Raw genomic sequence first — 16114 nt, 5'->3', positions numbered from 1 at the left:
TTTTGTTGGAGTATGAAAAAAAATAGTTGACGTGCTTTTTCTTCATGCAGGGCTATGACAGAGCATCGATTCTAGCACTGAATTCTTTCAGAAATTCCAACCTGACAGAAATGGGCCTGCAAGAAATAAAGACTATTGGATATTCCAGTCCAAGGAATAGGACTGATGTCACACGGCAGTGCACTGGAGAAATGGAATCTGTGTCAGACCTCCAGCTGGGACTCGAAGTAATTGAGCAAAGTGCACTGCATAAAAATGCGGAAGCCCCCACACATGATAGGACTGATTCAAACAGCCAATTAGAAACTGCTCATTGTGGACGGGGCACAATTTATTCTTCCTGGGTAAAAAGTCCCGACAGGACAGGTGTAAATTTCTCAATGAATTCTAATTTGAGGGACTTGACCCCTTCACATCAGTTGGAGGTAGGAGGTGGATTCAGAATAAGTGAGTCAAAGTGCCTGATTCAAGACGATGCTAGAGGCATGTTCATGGAAGCATCTGTTTTTTGTACTTCAGAAGATGGAATTGCATCTGGCTTTGGAAGGACTGTCAATAATGACAACTTGATGGATGGAAATTGCACACCCCAGAATCCTCCACAGAAGAAAAAGGTTATTATTTTAAGAATCATTTGGTCTGTTAATGATGTTTCTATTACTGAAAGAACTGTGACACAATAAAAAGCAATTTATGGCTCATCTTTAGGTACTACCGTGTAGTAGGTGTTATTCAAGGGTAATAGTGAAGTGCAAAGAGTAAAGCTGTATAAGTCTATTAAATAACTGTATTTTTTTCAAAGTAATAGATAGAAATCCATTTTTACTTCAGTGCTCAATAAGTAATTGCTTTTCAGGTTTGAAAATGGTTGCTTATGCGACCAAGTATTACAGTATTTTACTATAAATAAGCTGACATCATAGAAATCATGTACTGTGAATGATTACAAATTACTGAAAGAAATTGCGCTATTAGATTCATGCTGTAGAGACTTAAATTCCGTTTTTTATATACTTACTATATCTTTGTTTCAGTATTAGAACTACAGAAAAATCCTTAGAGAAATCTTTTTCTTGGCTTAATTTCTTTTATTATAAAATACTGTATTTGAAAAATTAAGCACAGAGTCTAAATTTGCTACTTTTATGAAATGGTTCTTTTGGGTAAGTTTGTGTGGTCATGGGCAACTCGAACCAGAATTGAAAGTTACTCTGCATAGCTGTCTTTGACTACACTTCATTGTCCAGTTAGACTCTACTTGCTCTTTGCAGAAAGGATGACAAACATGGAGGGTAATAACCTCCAGTGCAGCAGCTTGCCAGTTCTGTTTCATGGCAGACTGTAGTTGTCTTTTTTGCTTGGTACTTGTCATTTATTTTCTGTATGGAAGTAACAATCAGGGGTTGGGGGCATATTCTGCGTGTGTACCTGCAGGCACAATGGTCATGTCACTCCCCCCTGCACATGCCTCCTCCCTCTGCTCTGGGGGCATCCTGCTCAGGAGCTTCCTTCAGAATTTTTCCATCAGAAGTGGATTTTTGTTTACTTTGCTTCAGACTAAGACATAATTGAAACAAAATGTAGTAGGAGCTGTGTTCTTACCTGGCGCTGACCCTGACAATTTTATAGATCCAGTATGTGTTACTGTAGCCCTGCTGGTTTTGCAAAGCCAAAAATAGCATAAAAGAAGCCAAAATTTCTGTAGCTTCACATTCTTCCTTGTCTGAAGGTTAAATTAATTTATTTTCAAATCCCAGCAGTGTGTGGTGTTCCAGTAGCCCTCCCTCTTTCTCTTGCTGACAAGAATTGTTCCAGGCTGCTACCTGCTGAGGGCTTAATGCTGCAGGGATCCCTAAATGAAAAAAATGTGGCTTCCCCTTGACACACACTACTGTCTCAAGAATTCCTGTCTGAAAGTCTCAGTTTAAAGAAACAACTGACGAAATTGTATCAGTAGCCCTGAAAAGAATGGGGTTTCGGCTTTTCAAGGACACATATGCAATAGCGACTTTTTACAGTTTAAAAAGCAGGAGGGAACCTCACATGAGGAGAAGGTGAGAATTCAGAAGTTTCATAGGAGAGGAATAGAAACCTTTCCCTAGGGTCACATAAGACATGAATGTCTTTGTGCAGTTGTTAAAGGAGGTTTTTCCATATTTAAGCATTTCTGTGGGCATTTGCGTCTCCTGTTTTCTCTCACCATTGTACAAGTTCTTCCCATTTCAGTATACAGTCTTGCACATCGTGGCCACACTGCATAGATTTCATCCATTCTTAACATTTAAGCTTTCTTTAAAGCAATATTCTTCAAGGGATCCCAGTCACATGATGTGAAAATAACACATTGTTTGAAAATGAGATCAGTTTTTAGCTTAAACTTCCTTTTATAAAAAATGAAATATTTTTAACTGTTCTTACCCTGACTTATAGATCAGTCTTTGATGGATATATGTGTTTGGAGTCCTAGGGTTTTTTGTTCAAAAGTAAACAAAGTAGGCTGCCTTTTCCCATTTTAGAGATGGATGTCTGCTTCTATTAAGGCTAAGCCAGTTAAAGGTGAAGTTTGTTGGTTCTTGTTTTGGATGCTGTGTGGTTCGGAGTAGGTTGTTGATATCTAGAAGAAAAGATTTAAAAATATTAAATGTCATTTCCACTAAACTAGTGCCATTACTGAATAGGTCTGAAGGTCAGTATCTCGAGTTTCTGCTTCAAATCCTAAAGTTAACATAGTGAAAACATTTGTGGGGTTTTTTTTTCTCACTGAAGGTAACGTATTAAACATTTAAACTGTTTTCCATGGAAGCTTCTGTGAAGTGATTTTGTATACTTAGGAAGTAGAAACCACTTTTCCCTTCATGTGTCATTGCTTTTGGTAATAAACTTTAATTGGAATTTAGCATTAAAATATATTCTTAATAAGTGTCTTTTAGACTGCAGTAAAGACAGAAATTCAAAATAAACTGGGAAAAGAATGACAGTTAAAGTTGCAAATTCTATACAGTAAGAAAAATGTATGAGGAGCTTAGAGAGTCCTTTAGCATATGGAATAGAGTGAGGCAGAAGCGTAGTAGGTTTTTTGAGGGAGTTCGGCTGAAAACAGGATGTGACATCTCTTAAAACCAGCTTTACTGTATCATTGCACTCTTACAAATGCTGCAGCTCCAGGAAAAACTGAAGTCCCTTGTAACTTCAACCAACAGTGACTTCACTCCTGAACTTTTTGCTGAGCTGCATATTGGCTGCTCTTTTCCTGAAGCAAAACGTGTACTTCCTTCTCTAGGCAGAAGGTTTTCTTTATATTGTCCTTGCAGTCATTAGTAGCTCGGTACTCTGTAAATTCATTGGACATCATGTGGTGAAATACCTTCAGTTAATCCCCATTTTCTTTTAGAACGGAGTAAATGCAATGTGGTATCAAAATAATACATTTAATCGAAACAGCGAGAAAGGAAAGAAGTAAACTTCCGTTCTAATGTTTGTTCTGTTTGTTGGTTTGTTTTTTTTTCTCCCTAGGTATCCTTATTAGAATACCGTAAGAGACAACGAGAAGCTAGAAAAAGTGGGTCAAAGACAGAAAACTTCCCTCTGGTTGCTGAATCTCCTCATGCTGCTGGTGGAGGAAATACAAGTGGTAACAATGGTGCTAATGATGGGTATAACAACAGTAGTGAAAACGGGGAGCAAACTGATAACGCTACAAGCCTGCCTTTACCACTGCCAACTACTGTTTATAATGCAGCTCCAGAAGACAGTGGCAACAACTGTGCAGTTAAGGAATCTTCGTCCAGTGAGAAGAATGAACCAGAAGTTCAGTGGTGAGCCACAAAACTATGGGACTAAAGTGCTGAAGAAATAACTTACTCAAGTCTTTTATATTTGAAATCTAGTTTTCATTGATAAGGGGTGGAGTGGTACATTACTGATTGGAGGCCCTTCTTTCAGATTAATAGTTGTCTTACCTACTTCCTCAGAAGTAAAGTAGGTATCTCATAAAGATGATAATGTATGAGGAATTATCCATAAGATACTGGTTAGCTTATTTTCATTCTGCTCTGCTTTTTTACTTTCTAAGAGCAAAACAGGTGTTGGTTTGAACAAGACCAGTAGCCTGGTTCTGTAGGTTATGAAATTGTGTAGGTAAAGTGCACTAGTACATCTGTAGAAAATGACACCACTGGGTAGGTGTGCTCCTTCCGCCATGGCATGAGTTGGGCTCTGTGTGCTGGCTCTGAGGTGTGTGGAGGAGGGAGCAGTGGTGAGATGGAAAGGGTGCCATGATGGCTCTGAGAGTTTTAAGTCCGATTCTCAGCATGGCCTTGGCTCTGAACTTGTGTCCTTGCATCCACAGTGCTTCATCTGTGGGCCAAAGAGAATATTTTTCATCTTAAATTTCAGACTTTCCAAAAATACTGTAGGGAAGAAGGGTGGAACAGGAGAGTAATCTCTATGGATGAGCAACAGCTTCTAGAAGACTTTAGGAAGCATGGTTTTCAGTCATTTGGCTGGTGCGTGTTTGTGGTGTTTGCATGCAGCCCTGCACACTGCACTTAAGCAACAGCAATCTGCCTGACGGTTCCTTCTGCTCAGGTAGACGGTGTGGCGATTACTTGAATTGTTGTTCACGATCTTTAAGTCGTTCCCCTGTGTGCAGACCATCTGCTCTGTTGGATGCCATGCCAGATGCTCCAGTAATCAAAAATGCTGGGGACAGATACAGTGTGAGGGGGGATGACACCGAGTGACTTCTGTCTGTATCAACGTTGAGCGATTTCCACTGTGTTCTTGGTAACATGGTACATGTGCAGCTGTGGTGATGTGGTTTGCGAAATGTTACCACCACAGAATAAACCCTGCAGATGTTCTTTATCCTGTAGTGAAGGCCTAGTAGTGCTAGGGATGAACATGGGCTGAGGAATGAATATCTTCTGCTCAGGTACTCCAGCTATTCCACGGTAGGATTTTGTAGAGATAGTTGAAGGGAGAAGTGCAGTCTTCGAAGCATCACTGAAAAAAAGGGCTGTTAAGTCCACTATCCAGCAGCTAGTGTGCTGTATTGTAAGCAAAGGATGTGGAAATAGGGCTAAGCCAGGAAGAACTTACTCCTAAATTTATGCAGTAATCCTGTAGACGGCAACAAACTTTTAGTGCAACAGTATTGTAATGTAATGCTATTATGTCCTCACCTGAAAGATAAATCTGAGTTTTGTAGAGTGCTGTCGTTACTCTTCTTGATCACACTGTGATTGTCAGGTGTAATTGATTGTAAGAGAGAAAATAATGACTGCCACTTCATACCCACTACCTAGCAGCGTAAATGTAGAGGCTTAAACAGAGCTACATTTGTAGTTGTGCAGTATCTACAACTATGGATCTAGTGTATGTAGTGTATGGATCAAGTGTAGTTTTTGACTTGATGCTGTTTAGAAAAAAGAAAAATCTGTGCAGATTTACAGAAATTGTTCCCATCTGAAGAGAAATTGTCCGTTCTTGTAATGTAACAAGGTTGCAGGAAATCTGTGTATTTGAAGTGGGAGAAAATAGGTAAAAAACACTTAAATAACAGTATTCCCTATGTACAACCACTTATTTGGCTCTTAATATAGTCAGCACCGCAAACTTTCCCTGACACAGTATTTGCATTACATTGTCCTGAATTTGGTCTATGGGAGTACATCCTCATAAATTTAAAACGTGCTTCTCTCTTCCAGGACTGCATCAACCTCTGTGGAACAAGTGAGAGAACGAAGTTATCAGCGAGCTTTACTTCTCAGTGATCATAGGAAAGACAAGGACAGTGGTGAGTTGGTTTATCGTGTTGAAGGTAGATAAAACTAACCAGTTCCCCCATGGTAGTTTGTAATTGTTCTAATATTATGTTTGGGTCTGCTTCGTCTGTAGGGGGAGAATCACGCTGTAGCTCATGCTCACCATCTCATGTTCAGTCTCCACCTTCACCTCATTCAAATCTCATTTCCCAGTTGCAGCTTAAGGCCCCTTCTTTCACTGAATTTATGGAAGGTCAGTAAGCAGATGACCTTGTATTATGACACTTGGTGTATTGAATAGTGTCTTATGACAACTTTAATAGCTCTTCTAAAGTAAATGTAAAGTGCTTAGCGACCTTTGCAAAAGAATTGGTTTTCCCACTTTTATATGTATCTCTGCTTTATGTCTGTAGAACCCGATACTGAAAATCCAGAGCCTACTTCTGAATGTCCGTCCCCAGATACTTCACAAAAGACTTGCAAGAGTCCATCAAAAGCAAGCAAGGTAATGCACGTGTATGCAAATGGATACATACACCCATCTCTGGTGGATCTTAAAGCTATTAATCACATGGCTTACTGCTGAGCCGAACGTGAACTGTGTGCAATAGTTTTGCATAGGTAAACCTATTTCTGTAAGACCTTACTGCTGTAGGCACGGGAGAGATTGTATCAAAGGACTCAGTGTCACTGCAGTTCTGACAGCAGTAACATCATTTATGCACTTCCTACCTTAGCACGAATTTGCTCTGGCCATGTCAGGGCTTGGCACCATTCGTCATTTAAATAGCTACTTGCACAGTATCAAATGAAGTCATTCAGGCTTTCATGCTTAGTCTGTTCACTTGCAGTACACCAGTTTTAAAATGCTAAGTCACTCTAAATATGGCTTTAGACAAGGCCATTTACAAAACTAGAATTATTTCTTTCAGACACAGAAAACTGAAATAAGTAATAGATTCTGACTTCTATTTGATGCGTTCTGCATCTGTGAACTGCTTTGGAATCCACTGGCTAGTCTTTAACTCTCCAGAATGATTGATACATACTTGACAAAAATAGCATTGTGCTACCTTTAAGCACTGTACTGTTGCTGGTTTTGTTGCACGAAAGATATATTCCATGCCTCAATGCTTTTTTTCACCATTGGGGAAAAAACTATATTCTGAGTTGTTCTTTTCATTCCTATGCATGTGTGGTTGAATATTTTGAGTGTTTTGCACTGACTGACTTTTTTTTTGTTCTAGCCCTCTTCACCGAGTCCTGTAGTTTCAACACAGTCACTTGGGAAAACACCCACAAAACCAGATTCGCACTGGGAAACTGCAGCTATTGCGCCTGAGGCTGAAAGTGTGAATCATCCAAAACCCGAGCTGCAACAGAAACAGCTGACAAACAGTGTCCAAGCACTTTCAAAACCCCACCCATCTCAATCGCATCTGCGCAGTTCTGCTGAGCAACTTACACATCCACAGAAGTTGCCTTCCGCACCTTTGAAGCTGCATTGTCCCCCTTCGCCTCATGTAGAGAACCCTCCCAAGCCCTCAACCCCTCACGCACCTGTGCAGCATGGTTACCTTTCACCAAAGCCTCACTCGCAGCCGCTGGGATCTCCCTACAGACCTCATCATCCACAGTCACCTCAAGTTGGAACACCCCAGAGGGAAACACACCGTAACTTTTATCCGGCAGCACCAACCCTTACCCCTAGTAATCAGCAGCAGGCTAGTGGCCCCCTCTTTACGCAGACAACGTCTGGACAATCTTCAGTTTCTTATAGCCAGTTTAACCAACAAAGTTTGAACAGCAGCGCCCCGCCTCCCCCGCCCCCTCCACCCCCTTCTTCTACTTATTACCAGAGCCAGCAGCCCTCTGGAAACTTCCAGAGCTACAGCCAGCTGAAGGGCAGCATCCCCCAACAGACTGTGTTTTCGTCTGGACCAAATCAACCGCTTCCTGGCACTGCGGGTCAGCAAACAGTGCCAGGGCATCACGTAACTGCGGGGCATTTTTTGCCATCTCAGAACCCCAGTATTCATCACCAGGCATCAGCGTCCGCTGCTCCACCTCCTCCTCCGCCACCCCCTGCTCCGGGACCTCACCTTGTCCAGCAGCAAAGTACTCATCCGCAGCACTCTGTAGCACACGTTGTCGGTCCGGTTCATGCCGTGGCAGTAGCTCCTGGATCACACATTCATTCTCAGGCTGCTGGTCACCATTTGCCACCACCGCCCCCGCCACCAGGTCCTCTGCCCCACCACCAGCCTCCGCACCCTTCCACTGGACACCAAGGTTTGCAAGCACAACACCAGCATGTTGTAAACTCTGCGCCTCCCCCCCCTCCGCCCCCGCCCTCGGGTGTTATTGGCTCGGGGCACCACCCGGCATCGGCACAAGGGTTACACCACCCCTCTCACCAAGGACCGCCCCATTTCCCTTCCAACGCTCACACGAGCGTGTCCTCCTATTCTTCACAAGCTCCACATCACACAACGTTAGGACCTGGACCTCAACATCAGCCTGCTGGAACAGGACCTCATTGCCCACTCCCCGGTCAGGGTCCTCACATCCAACCTCAAGGACCAAACAGTATTGCAACGCCCGCTGCTTCGGGGTTCTGCCCTCACCCCGGCTCTGTCGCCCTCCCCCACGGCGTGCAGGGGCCACAGCAGGCGTCGCCGGTGCCCGGACAGATCCCCATCCACAGAGCACAGGTGCCGCCCACCTTTCAGAACAATTACCATGGGTCGGGGTGGCATTAAAACAGAGCCCTTTAGTTCTAAACATTTTTAAAATGTTCTGTAATATAAACTGTGTATATTTCAGATGTACCTGTTCCAGGTACTTTTTAAAGCTTGTACATGAGACTTTGTATAAAAGCAGACACCAGTGCTCTTTCATTGTATTCTTTCCATTTTTTGCTTTTTAAAATTCCTGAGGATGTGCGGTTAAGCCAGTATTAGGTATTTCTTTTTATTTTGTAAGTGAACATTCCAGCTGTTTTTCTGGCAGTAGGTTTGATGCTGCATAATCTTTAAAGTTTTATTGTTGCAGTTAAATCCATTTAGTGAATGTTTTCTATATTACTTTTATACATATGTAATTAAATGAGTACACGGGCTAAGTGATGGCACTAACAATTTTTTTTTCCCCATTTTCTTCTGTCAACAGTTCTTTGTGTGCATAGAGCTAGAAAACAATGCAATACAAATTTTTATAGTTTTGGTGTGGACATGGCTTTTCGTTTCATCAGTTCTTTGCAGAAAATGTAATTTAATGTATAGACTTGTTTCTAATGTCTCTGACGAGTGCTGTAAATACTGTATTTCTTTCGCTTGTAAAATGGCTTAAAGCTCCTTTCATTTGATAGAGTATTGTATATAAGAAGTCTTTTGCAAAAAGAAGTGTGATCTTTGTGAAAGTAGTACAGTATATGATCTTTAATTTTTTTTTTAATATACTGTCACATTGCAGCACTGGTTGGGCATTTTAATTCATGTTAATAAATCACAACTCTGTCAGTTTTAACCCCTTGTCCTAGAAGGGTGCTCTGTCTTCAGGGATGCGGCCTTGGTGTGGGAAGCACCCCTGCGGGCGCCATCAAGCCAGTTGCTTCGCTGCAGTTTCCAGCTGTTTCTTTCCAAATGGTGGACAGATGCGGAAGTGGCTCTAGGAGGGCATTTACTCCCCCACTGAGTCTGGAGGTGAGGAAAAACCCGCTTGAAGTGTCACAGGGTCTTTTCCAGCTCGCTGTGCACAGGGGCAAGGGACATGTCACACCCGGTGTGTGCCTTCTTGTGCAGTTGTGTGCTGGAGCCGTATCCGACATTCTGACCTTACCCATTTTCCTTCTCTAGTGGCTCTTGGAGCTGTCCTGTGGGTGCAGGACAGGGGGATGAGACCTTGGGCTTTGTATGAAGAATGCGCTGCAGTATCTATACCGCAGCCTCCCTCGTCTGCTCACCGACGGCTTATTTCGTGCACCGAAGGAGAGCCCTGTGAGCACTGCTAACGTGGGGCAGGGAAGGTTGGGAATGATGCAGCGAGCTCTGTAACAGCAGCTGTTCTTTCGGGCTGGGGCTGGTGCTGCTGCATTTGGGGGTGCAGAGTTCCTGTCACTGCCGTGTGACTGTGTCCTTGCACCTCGGCAGTGACTGCTCTGAGTTAGTGCATTGTGGCTGCCTCAGAGCCAGAGAAGGAAGCCAGCAGCAGCAGGAATGGGAAGCGACTGTTCCTCACTGGAAAAAGACAATTCTAACTAGAAAAAAAAACTGGGGCTAATTTAAATTGCAATTCGTCTGTAATTCTTGAAAACTAATTTCTAGTAAAAACAGTGCCCCAGCAACGCTCTCCTGCCCTGCTGCTGGCTGTGCAGCACCCTGTATGGAACACACGATGTTCTGTGCCTGCAGTGTCAGCCTGCTGCACCCCCTCCTCGCCTGCTCAGACACCTGTTAGCAAAAAATCTGTATCAACCTCACAGAATCACCAGGTTCAAAAGGACCCACTGGATCATCGAGTCCAACCTCCATAGCCCAAATCTCCCTCTTCCAAGTCAGTCATATCATTTCGAAGGGCAGGTCAGCTGTACAACACCCTGTGCACAGTGAGGCTGTGGAGCAGCATCAGGAGCTGACACTGGCTTGCAGAACAGGACTGGTACTACAGAGGTTCCCAAGTTAGGTTCCACCATAGCCAAGCAAAGGGCAGAGGCTCACCGGTACCACGGGGTTACTCTTTCCTGCTTGGCCTGAGTGTGAACAGGCACTTCATTCCCACACTGGTACGTTCTGGGTATTGAGGAACAAGCTGCTGGGTTGCTGTGACGCAACTGGGCCCTATCAGGGGCTGGGCCAGCTGCAAAGCTGAACATCACTTTTACCTCTAGCTCTGGACTCTATGGAAGCGTCATTCTCACTGGTGCCACCCTTTTGGCCATTACAAGTGCCTGGCGGTGGAGGCCAAAGCACTCCGTCCTGAAGCCCAGCTGTTTCTCCTCCCCTGTCTGTGCCCGCCCCTCCGGTGGCTCTGCAGTTTGTTGGGGGAGCGGCTGCACAGGTCATCAGGGAAGGGGAAAGGGTTGGTCTAGAAAACGCCTGCTATGAAATAACTCTCTTGGTTTTGTCACGCTTCACTTAGCAACTGAGTGCACAGCCCTCGCCCCACGCTGCCCGGGGGGGCCCTGCCGTACACGGGCACAGCCCTCACCCCACGCTGTCTGGGGGGGCCCTGCCGTACACGGGCACAGCCCTGCGCCCCACAGGGCGCCCACACCCTGGGCTGCTTTTGAGTGAACCAGGCTCAGCCACCCCACCCCCCCCGGCGACACCGACCTCAAGCACACGCGGAGTCAGGGCTAGCAAAGATGCCAATGAACAGCACACTGTCTGAAAAAACAAAACACTTTAATTAGACAACTGCAAGCACCTCCAACAACCGGTTATTGTTACAGCACGGGTGACCTTCTCACACTCTGGTTATTGCAAAGGCATGTGAGTCAAGTTCATAAGGACAAAGTCAGGAAGAAGTGGCACCGTAGTTACATGAAGACCAGAAGTAAGCTTACATTCGTCCCACTGACTTCTAAAAGAGGCCCAACACCCCTCTGCACGGTACATTCTAAATCTGGGTTGCCTGGAAGTTTCAGCCTATGCAGCTTTTTTTTTTTCCCCTAGGAACGCGGAATCATTGCAACTTCCAAGAGGTCATCCTGTGTCTGGTGGTGGGGAAGAATAAAGCTAGTGCAAGTCTTTAGAAACATGTAAAGCTATGAACGGCATGAGCATGATCCTGCTTCCTGGATTATTTTAGCCACTGCACTGTAAGGATTTGCAGCCGGATCCTTCCTCAACTGATTCTGAGCCCACAATTCCATTACAAAAGATCAGTGATTCTACACAGAGAGTGGTTCTCATGCTCAACTTTTAATTTTCTTTTCCTTAAGGTATAGTACAACTGACAGTGCTTGTAAAAAGGCAACACCATATGGTACCATGTCTTCACTATCACATTGTAAGGGAAATTGCTATTTTTCTTTTCTTAAAAGCACTTAAAATAGGCAAAAGTTCTAAAAGGGAGTGCTAAATGAGAATGCATACGTTATTAGAAAGAAGTCTAGCCTTCCTTTAAAGTGCCGTTTGGGGAATGGAATCCTGTAAACCAGAGCCACTTTGTTTAAAATCCAATCAATGGGAACTGCTACAGAATAGAAAGTTTACACAATTCCTTAAAGCAGTTTAAGGTCCACTACATGCAACTGGTTTGCTATAAAGCTCTCTAAAACTTAGTCGCTTTACTCTGAAGTTGAGTCCCCAGTCCCATATTTAAATGGAAATAAACATTTACAGGGTGCATTTACATACACTATAATACAGGAATGACATCCCTTTGCCAGAAGATAAAATTGTACAATTCCTCCCGTATCTCTGTTCTGCCTTGATAAATTTCTTACGCTTGTAAATTACAGAATATGCATCAGCTAAAATACTTTTTTTTTTTTTTTCCTCATAAATAGTTACAAAACTTGCCAAAACACGTGGGGGGGAAAGTTTCCTTTGTTCAAAAATCCGACATCCGAATGCCACACAACACAAGAAACAATGCTTAAAGACACGGTAAGTGTTTTCTGAAGAAAGTGGGTGAGTAAACTACTAGCTGAGGACAAAAAGACCACCCTTCCCCAAGAACACAGTGCACGAAAAGCAAAATGTCAAAACAGTACCTCAAGCAAAATAAAGGTCTGAGGATTGAAGCCAGCTCACGTATGATCCTGCTAAAGAATTTGTGACAGTCACCGCTTAGGTCCGATGCATTGGAAAGTGGATGCTGGCTTTGTTTTTACAGCTGGGAGATTCTGCTAAGAATTCAGCCATGGATGCCTAAGGCATTCTCCAGCTGAAGCACGTTTTTCTGGGACCATTTCTAGCATGGGGATCAGGAAATCTGTAAACTGTGCAGCATCTTCAGGAGGCCAACCGTACTTCTCCACAAGCACATCAAAAAGACTCCAAGGTTTCAGCTTGGTGATGTGTCGAAGTTCTCCTGCAAGCAGAAAATATCACTGGCATTAGAAAAAACAACTCGTTACCCCGTTAGTGACTTCATCCCCGTTTTGTTCTTCTCCCACTCTGCATTCACAGTGCCTTGGCCAGGCTGAGCATCGGTCTCTGGGAAGGGCAGCACACTGCAAGATTGCATGAGGTCCTCAGAGGAGACGAGAGTGTCCGATGTCAACACCAGGAAATTATTCCTACAGCAAACTGTAACACCCAGACTCTGCCATATGCACCATCTCCGATTTTTCCTGCTCCTTCGTTCTATCTCCTGCACACAAAGGCACTCGTCCACACGCTCACACCATGGGCAAAGAACACCGCACACCTTCCCACCACCAGCCAAGGAGCCCAAACCTCACACAAACCGCTCCACCCCTATCCCTAAGGCAGAGGTGTCAGCAACACACGCCATCGCTTGCTGTGTGGTGAATGCCAACAACGCCGAGAGCAGCGATTCACTGCAAGCCACGCCAAGCACAGAGGTCTGGCCCTCCAAGATTCTGCTCCATCTCCCAGGTAGACACACTGAAGAGGCCTGGTCTGAGTCATTCTCAAGAAGGAAGCACTGGCTGCTGCCCACATCTCCGCAAGTGGTGGCAGAAGCTGCAGGATTTGAGTTCCAGTGAAGAGGGAGCACATAGCCAGCCTAGCAATCTGCTTCAGTCCAAAACGAAGGAGGAGAGGACCTTTCTACCATTCAAACCAGCAATATTATCCAGGTCTATCCAGACAGGTCATCCAGCAGGACAGGAAAGAAATATTCTTCTGGCTACTCCCTGCCCCTCCATTGCCATCTCCCTTCTTCCCAGGCGTATCCGAGGCAGACTGTCTCCATGTGATGCTACAAAAAGCACTTCAGAGACCTCTGAGGTGATCCTGCGATGTCCCTTAAGTGCTGATAAGGGCAACAGGCTCTCTCTCAATGCTGGAAGTTGGACACGACTCACCCATAGCTTCAAGGCACATGACACCACCCGGCATGGGGACATTCAGGCCAGAATGGTTTTAAGCAAAGTGGTTTGGCAATTTGATCACTACCCCGGCCCATAAAATACCATCAGATGACAGTTCATAGTGCTCAGTACATCCCTGTGGCTACCAGTGTTTCAGGGCAGCAGAAGAAACACAGGTCTTCAGATTGCCCTCAAGAGCCTGAGCATCTGAATGCAATGGATGAAAATGGCCACCCGCCCAGCAGGACAGGCTTCTGCTACCTCGGGCCAGGGCAGAAGGCTCCAGGCAGGGCGCAACTCCTGAAGAACCAGCTCTCTGGGTACTATCAAGAAGACCCCAAAAGAGCACGTGTGCAAACAGTCAATCACTCACAAAAGAAAGAAATGAGACCTGCTGGTAACAGAATGTCAGGATGCCCACAGCTGGCCCACTGTCTACTTTCCTTTCCATCTCCCAGGGCAGGAAGGGTGCCGAGATAGACAGGAATGAAAGCCAAGGGCATATCATGCCAGTTTCTGGCTGTACATTTACAGTACATGTGTGTACCATCAGTACCCATCAGACAAACAAAGGCAGGCTCTACCTTGGGCCCATTCTGGCCCATGGTAACAATGCACAGAAGGGACACGGCATCTTGGAGAATTACACTCATTTCCAGGCTCTCAGCCCTGGAAGATCTTTCTGCAATCCTTGAACCTGGAGGTGTTCAAGCCAGGTGGGATGGGGCTTTGAGCCCCTGATCCAGTGGGAGGTGTCCCTGCCCAAGGCAGGGGGGCTGGAATTAGATGATCTTTAAAGTCCCTTCCAACCCAAACTATTCTATGATTCTATGAATTCCGAAATTTAAGTGCTGAAAACCTGACCCTCTGGAAGGCTTCCAGAAGTGTATGTTGGTGAATACTGACAATAAGAGGCAGGAAGCTTTCTAGTAAAAATGCACGAACTCTGAAAAGTTCCTGAGAAGTGATAGAAACCAGTGACTCGTTATTGGCCACAAGTAAAAATGGCTAAAAAACATAACAAGTCTGTGCCCATAGCTTCTCATAGCATTCACTGTAAGGGTTGCTCTAATGACTTACCGAACTAGGCTGACTCTGGGAGAGCGCATGTGCTTTCGTGCACCACTGTCTTCACCTTTGTACTCACAACGTGTAGGATGAGAGGTAACGGCCTCAAGTTGCACTACAGGAGGTTCAGATTAGACATTAGGAAAAATTCCTGTACCAAAAGAATTATCCGGCACTGACACAAGCTGCCCAGGGAGGTGGTTGAGTCACCATCCCTGGAGGTATCTGGAAGAGAGTAGATGAAGTCCTTAGGGATATGACTCATTAGTGGACAGGTACGGTTGGACTCGCTCTCAAAGGTCTTTTTCAGGCTAGTGATTCTATGATTCTACGGAATTAAGTAGTCTGTATAAAGTGAGACTGCAAGGTGAGGCTCGTGGTGTCACTACGGAAGGTGAATTCATATGGCTTGAATACTCTTCTTATTCCGTGGAGATTGGAATACGCAAGCTTAGACCTGCACACCCTGGCAGCACAACATTCTGTAGTGTTTCCCTGCTGAGGAAGAAATTGCTTCAGCACTCTGGGCTGAAGTTTTCCACAAGAAACTCCATGAAGATTCTAAAAGCATTTAAACGGATACGGTAAAAATTATCTCCGTGTAAGCCAAGAATTAAACTAAGTGCTTCAGTTTTCAATAAAGATCACAATGGTGACCATGAGATCAAAGCACGGCAAGTAAGAAAAAAACAACGGAGGTGGACAAAAAACTCAAAGAATTTACTTTGAAATGGTAGGCCCATCCCATTTCCATCCTCAAGTGCTGGAGAGCAGCACAGGAAATGGAGGTGTCTGGCAACAAGTATTTTGGTCTAGTTCATGAGGTTTGTACTGCGTAGTTGGAGGATTGCAAGGCAGTACCTGTATTTAAAGGAGAAATGAAAAGCCCAGCCCCACCAGTCTGACACCATCAGTGCTCAGGGTACTAACAGAAGTTGTCAAATAAATGCTACAAATGGAATAGTAGAGTGAAAAACTCCCTAACAGCACCTCTTTATTTAATTTTTGACAGTGAAGCACACAGGAAATATCCAGAGAGGACAACAGAGTTGTCAGAACTGTAAACCCCCTGTAGCCAAAGCAGATGCAGCACCAGACCTCTTGAAACATGAAACCCTAAGTCAGAAGGAAATTACTAAAGACTCTGAGGGACCAGTGGGAGGAGAAGCTATTTAAAGCTTTCTCTGCTGACCATCATACAAAACTCCACAGCTGGTCTATGGAATTTGTCAAAGACAAATTTAAGATGTGTCACCAGTCAAGAGTTGCTATG

The 16114-nt window shown here is 44.5% G+C and overlaps 2 protein-coding genes across 14 annotated transcripts in view; one reads left to right on the top strand and one right to left on the bottom strand.

The window, feature by feature from the left end:
- KMT2E (lysine methyltransferase 2E (inactive)) overlaps positions 1 to 12432 on the top strand; it is a 64477-nt gene extending 52045 nt beyond the window's left edge. For 5 of the 7 annotated variants that reach the window (XM_054056392.1, XM_054056393.1, XM_054056394.1 and 2 more), the window contains 6 exons: positions 51 to 614; positions 3514 to 3815; positions 5709 to 5797; positions 5899 to 6018; positions 6179 to 6270; positions 7013 to 12432. In XM_054056392.1, the coding sequence (XP_053912367.1) occupies positions 51 to 614; positions 3514 to 3815; positions 5709 to 5797; positions 5899 to 6018; positions 6179 to 6270; positions 7013 to 8527 (2682 nt within the window). In that variant the 3' untranslated portion in view covers positions 8528 to 12432. The remainder of the gene's footprint in view (positions 1 to 50; positions 615 to 3513; positions 3816 to 5708; positions 5798 to 5898; positions 6019 to 6178; positions 6271 to 7012) is intronic. The other 2 variants (XR_008448182.1, XM_054056395.1) reach the window with 2 other exon arrangements.
- The window catches only part of SRPK2 (SRSF protein kinase 2), a 147269-nt gene continuing 142308 nt past the window's right edge, over positions 11154 to 16114 (bottom strand). For all 7 annotated transcript variants that reach the window (XM_054056401.1, XM_054056402.1, XM_054056400.1 and 4 more), the window contains one exon: positions 11154 to 12806. In XM_054056401.1, the coding sequence (XP_053912376.1) occupies positions 12622 to 12806 (185 nt within the window). In that variant the 3' untranslated portion in view covers positions 11154 to 12621. The remainder of the gene's footprint in view (positions 12807 to 16114) is intronic.

This window comes from Cuculus canorus, chromosome 1 (genome assembly GCF_017976375.1).
Source record: "Cuculus canorus isolate bCucCan1 chromosome 1, bCucCan1.pri, whole genome shotgun sequence".
Taxonomy (NCBI): domain Eukaryota; kingdom Metazoa; phylum Chordata; class Aves; order Cuculiformes; family Cuculidae; genus Cuculus; species Cuculus canorus.
The sequence above is the reverse complement of the archived record's forward strand: the minus strand, read 5'-3'. Positions and strand labels throughout refer to the sequence as shown.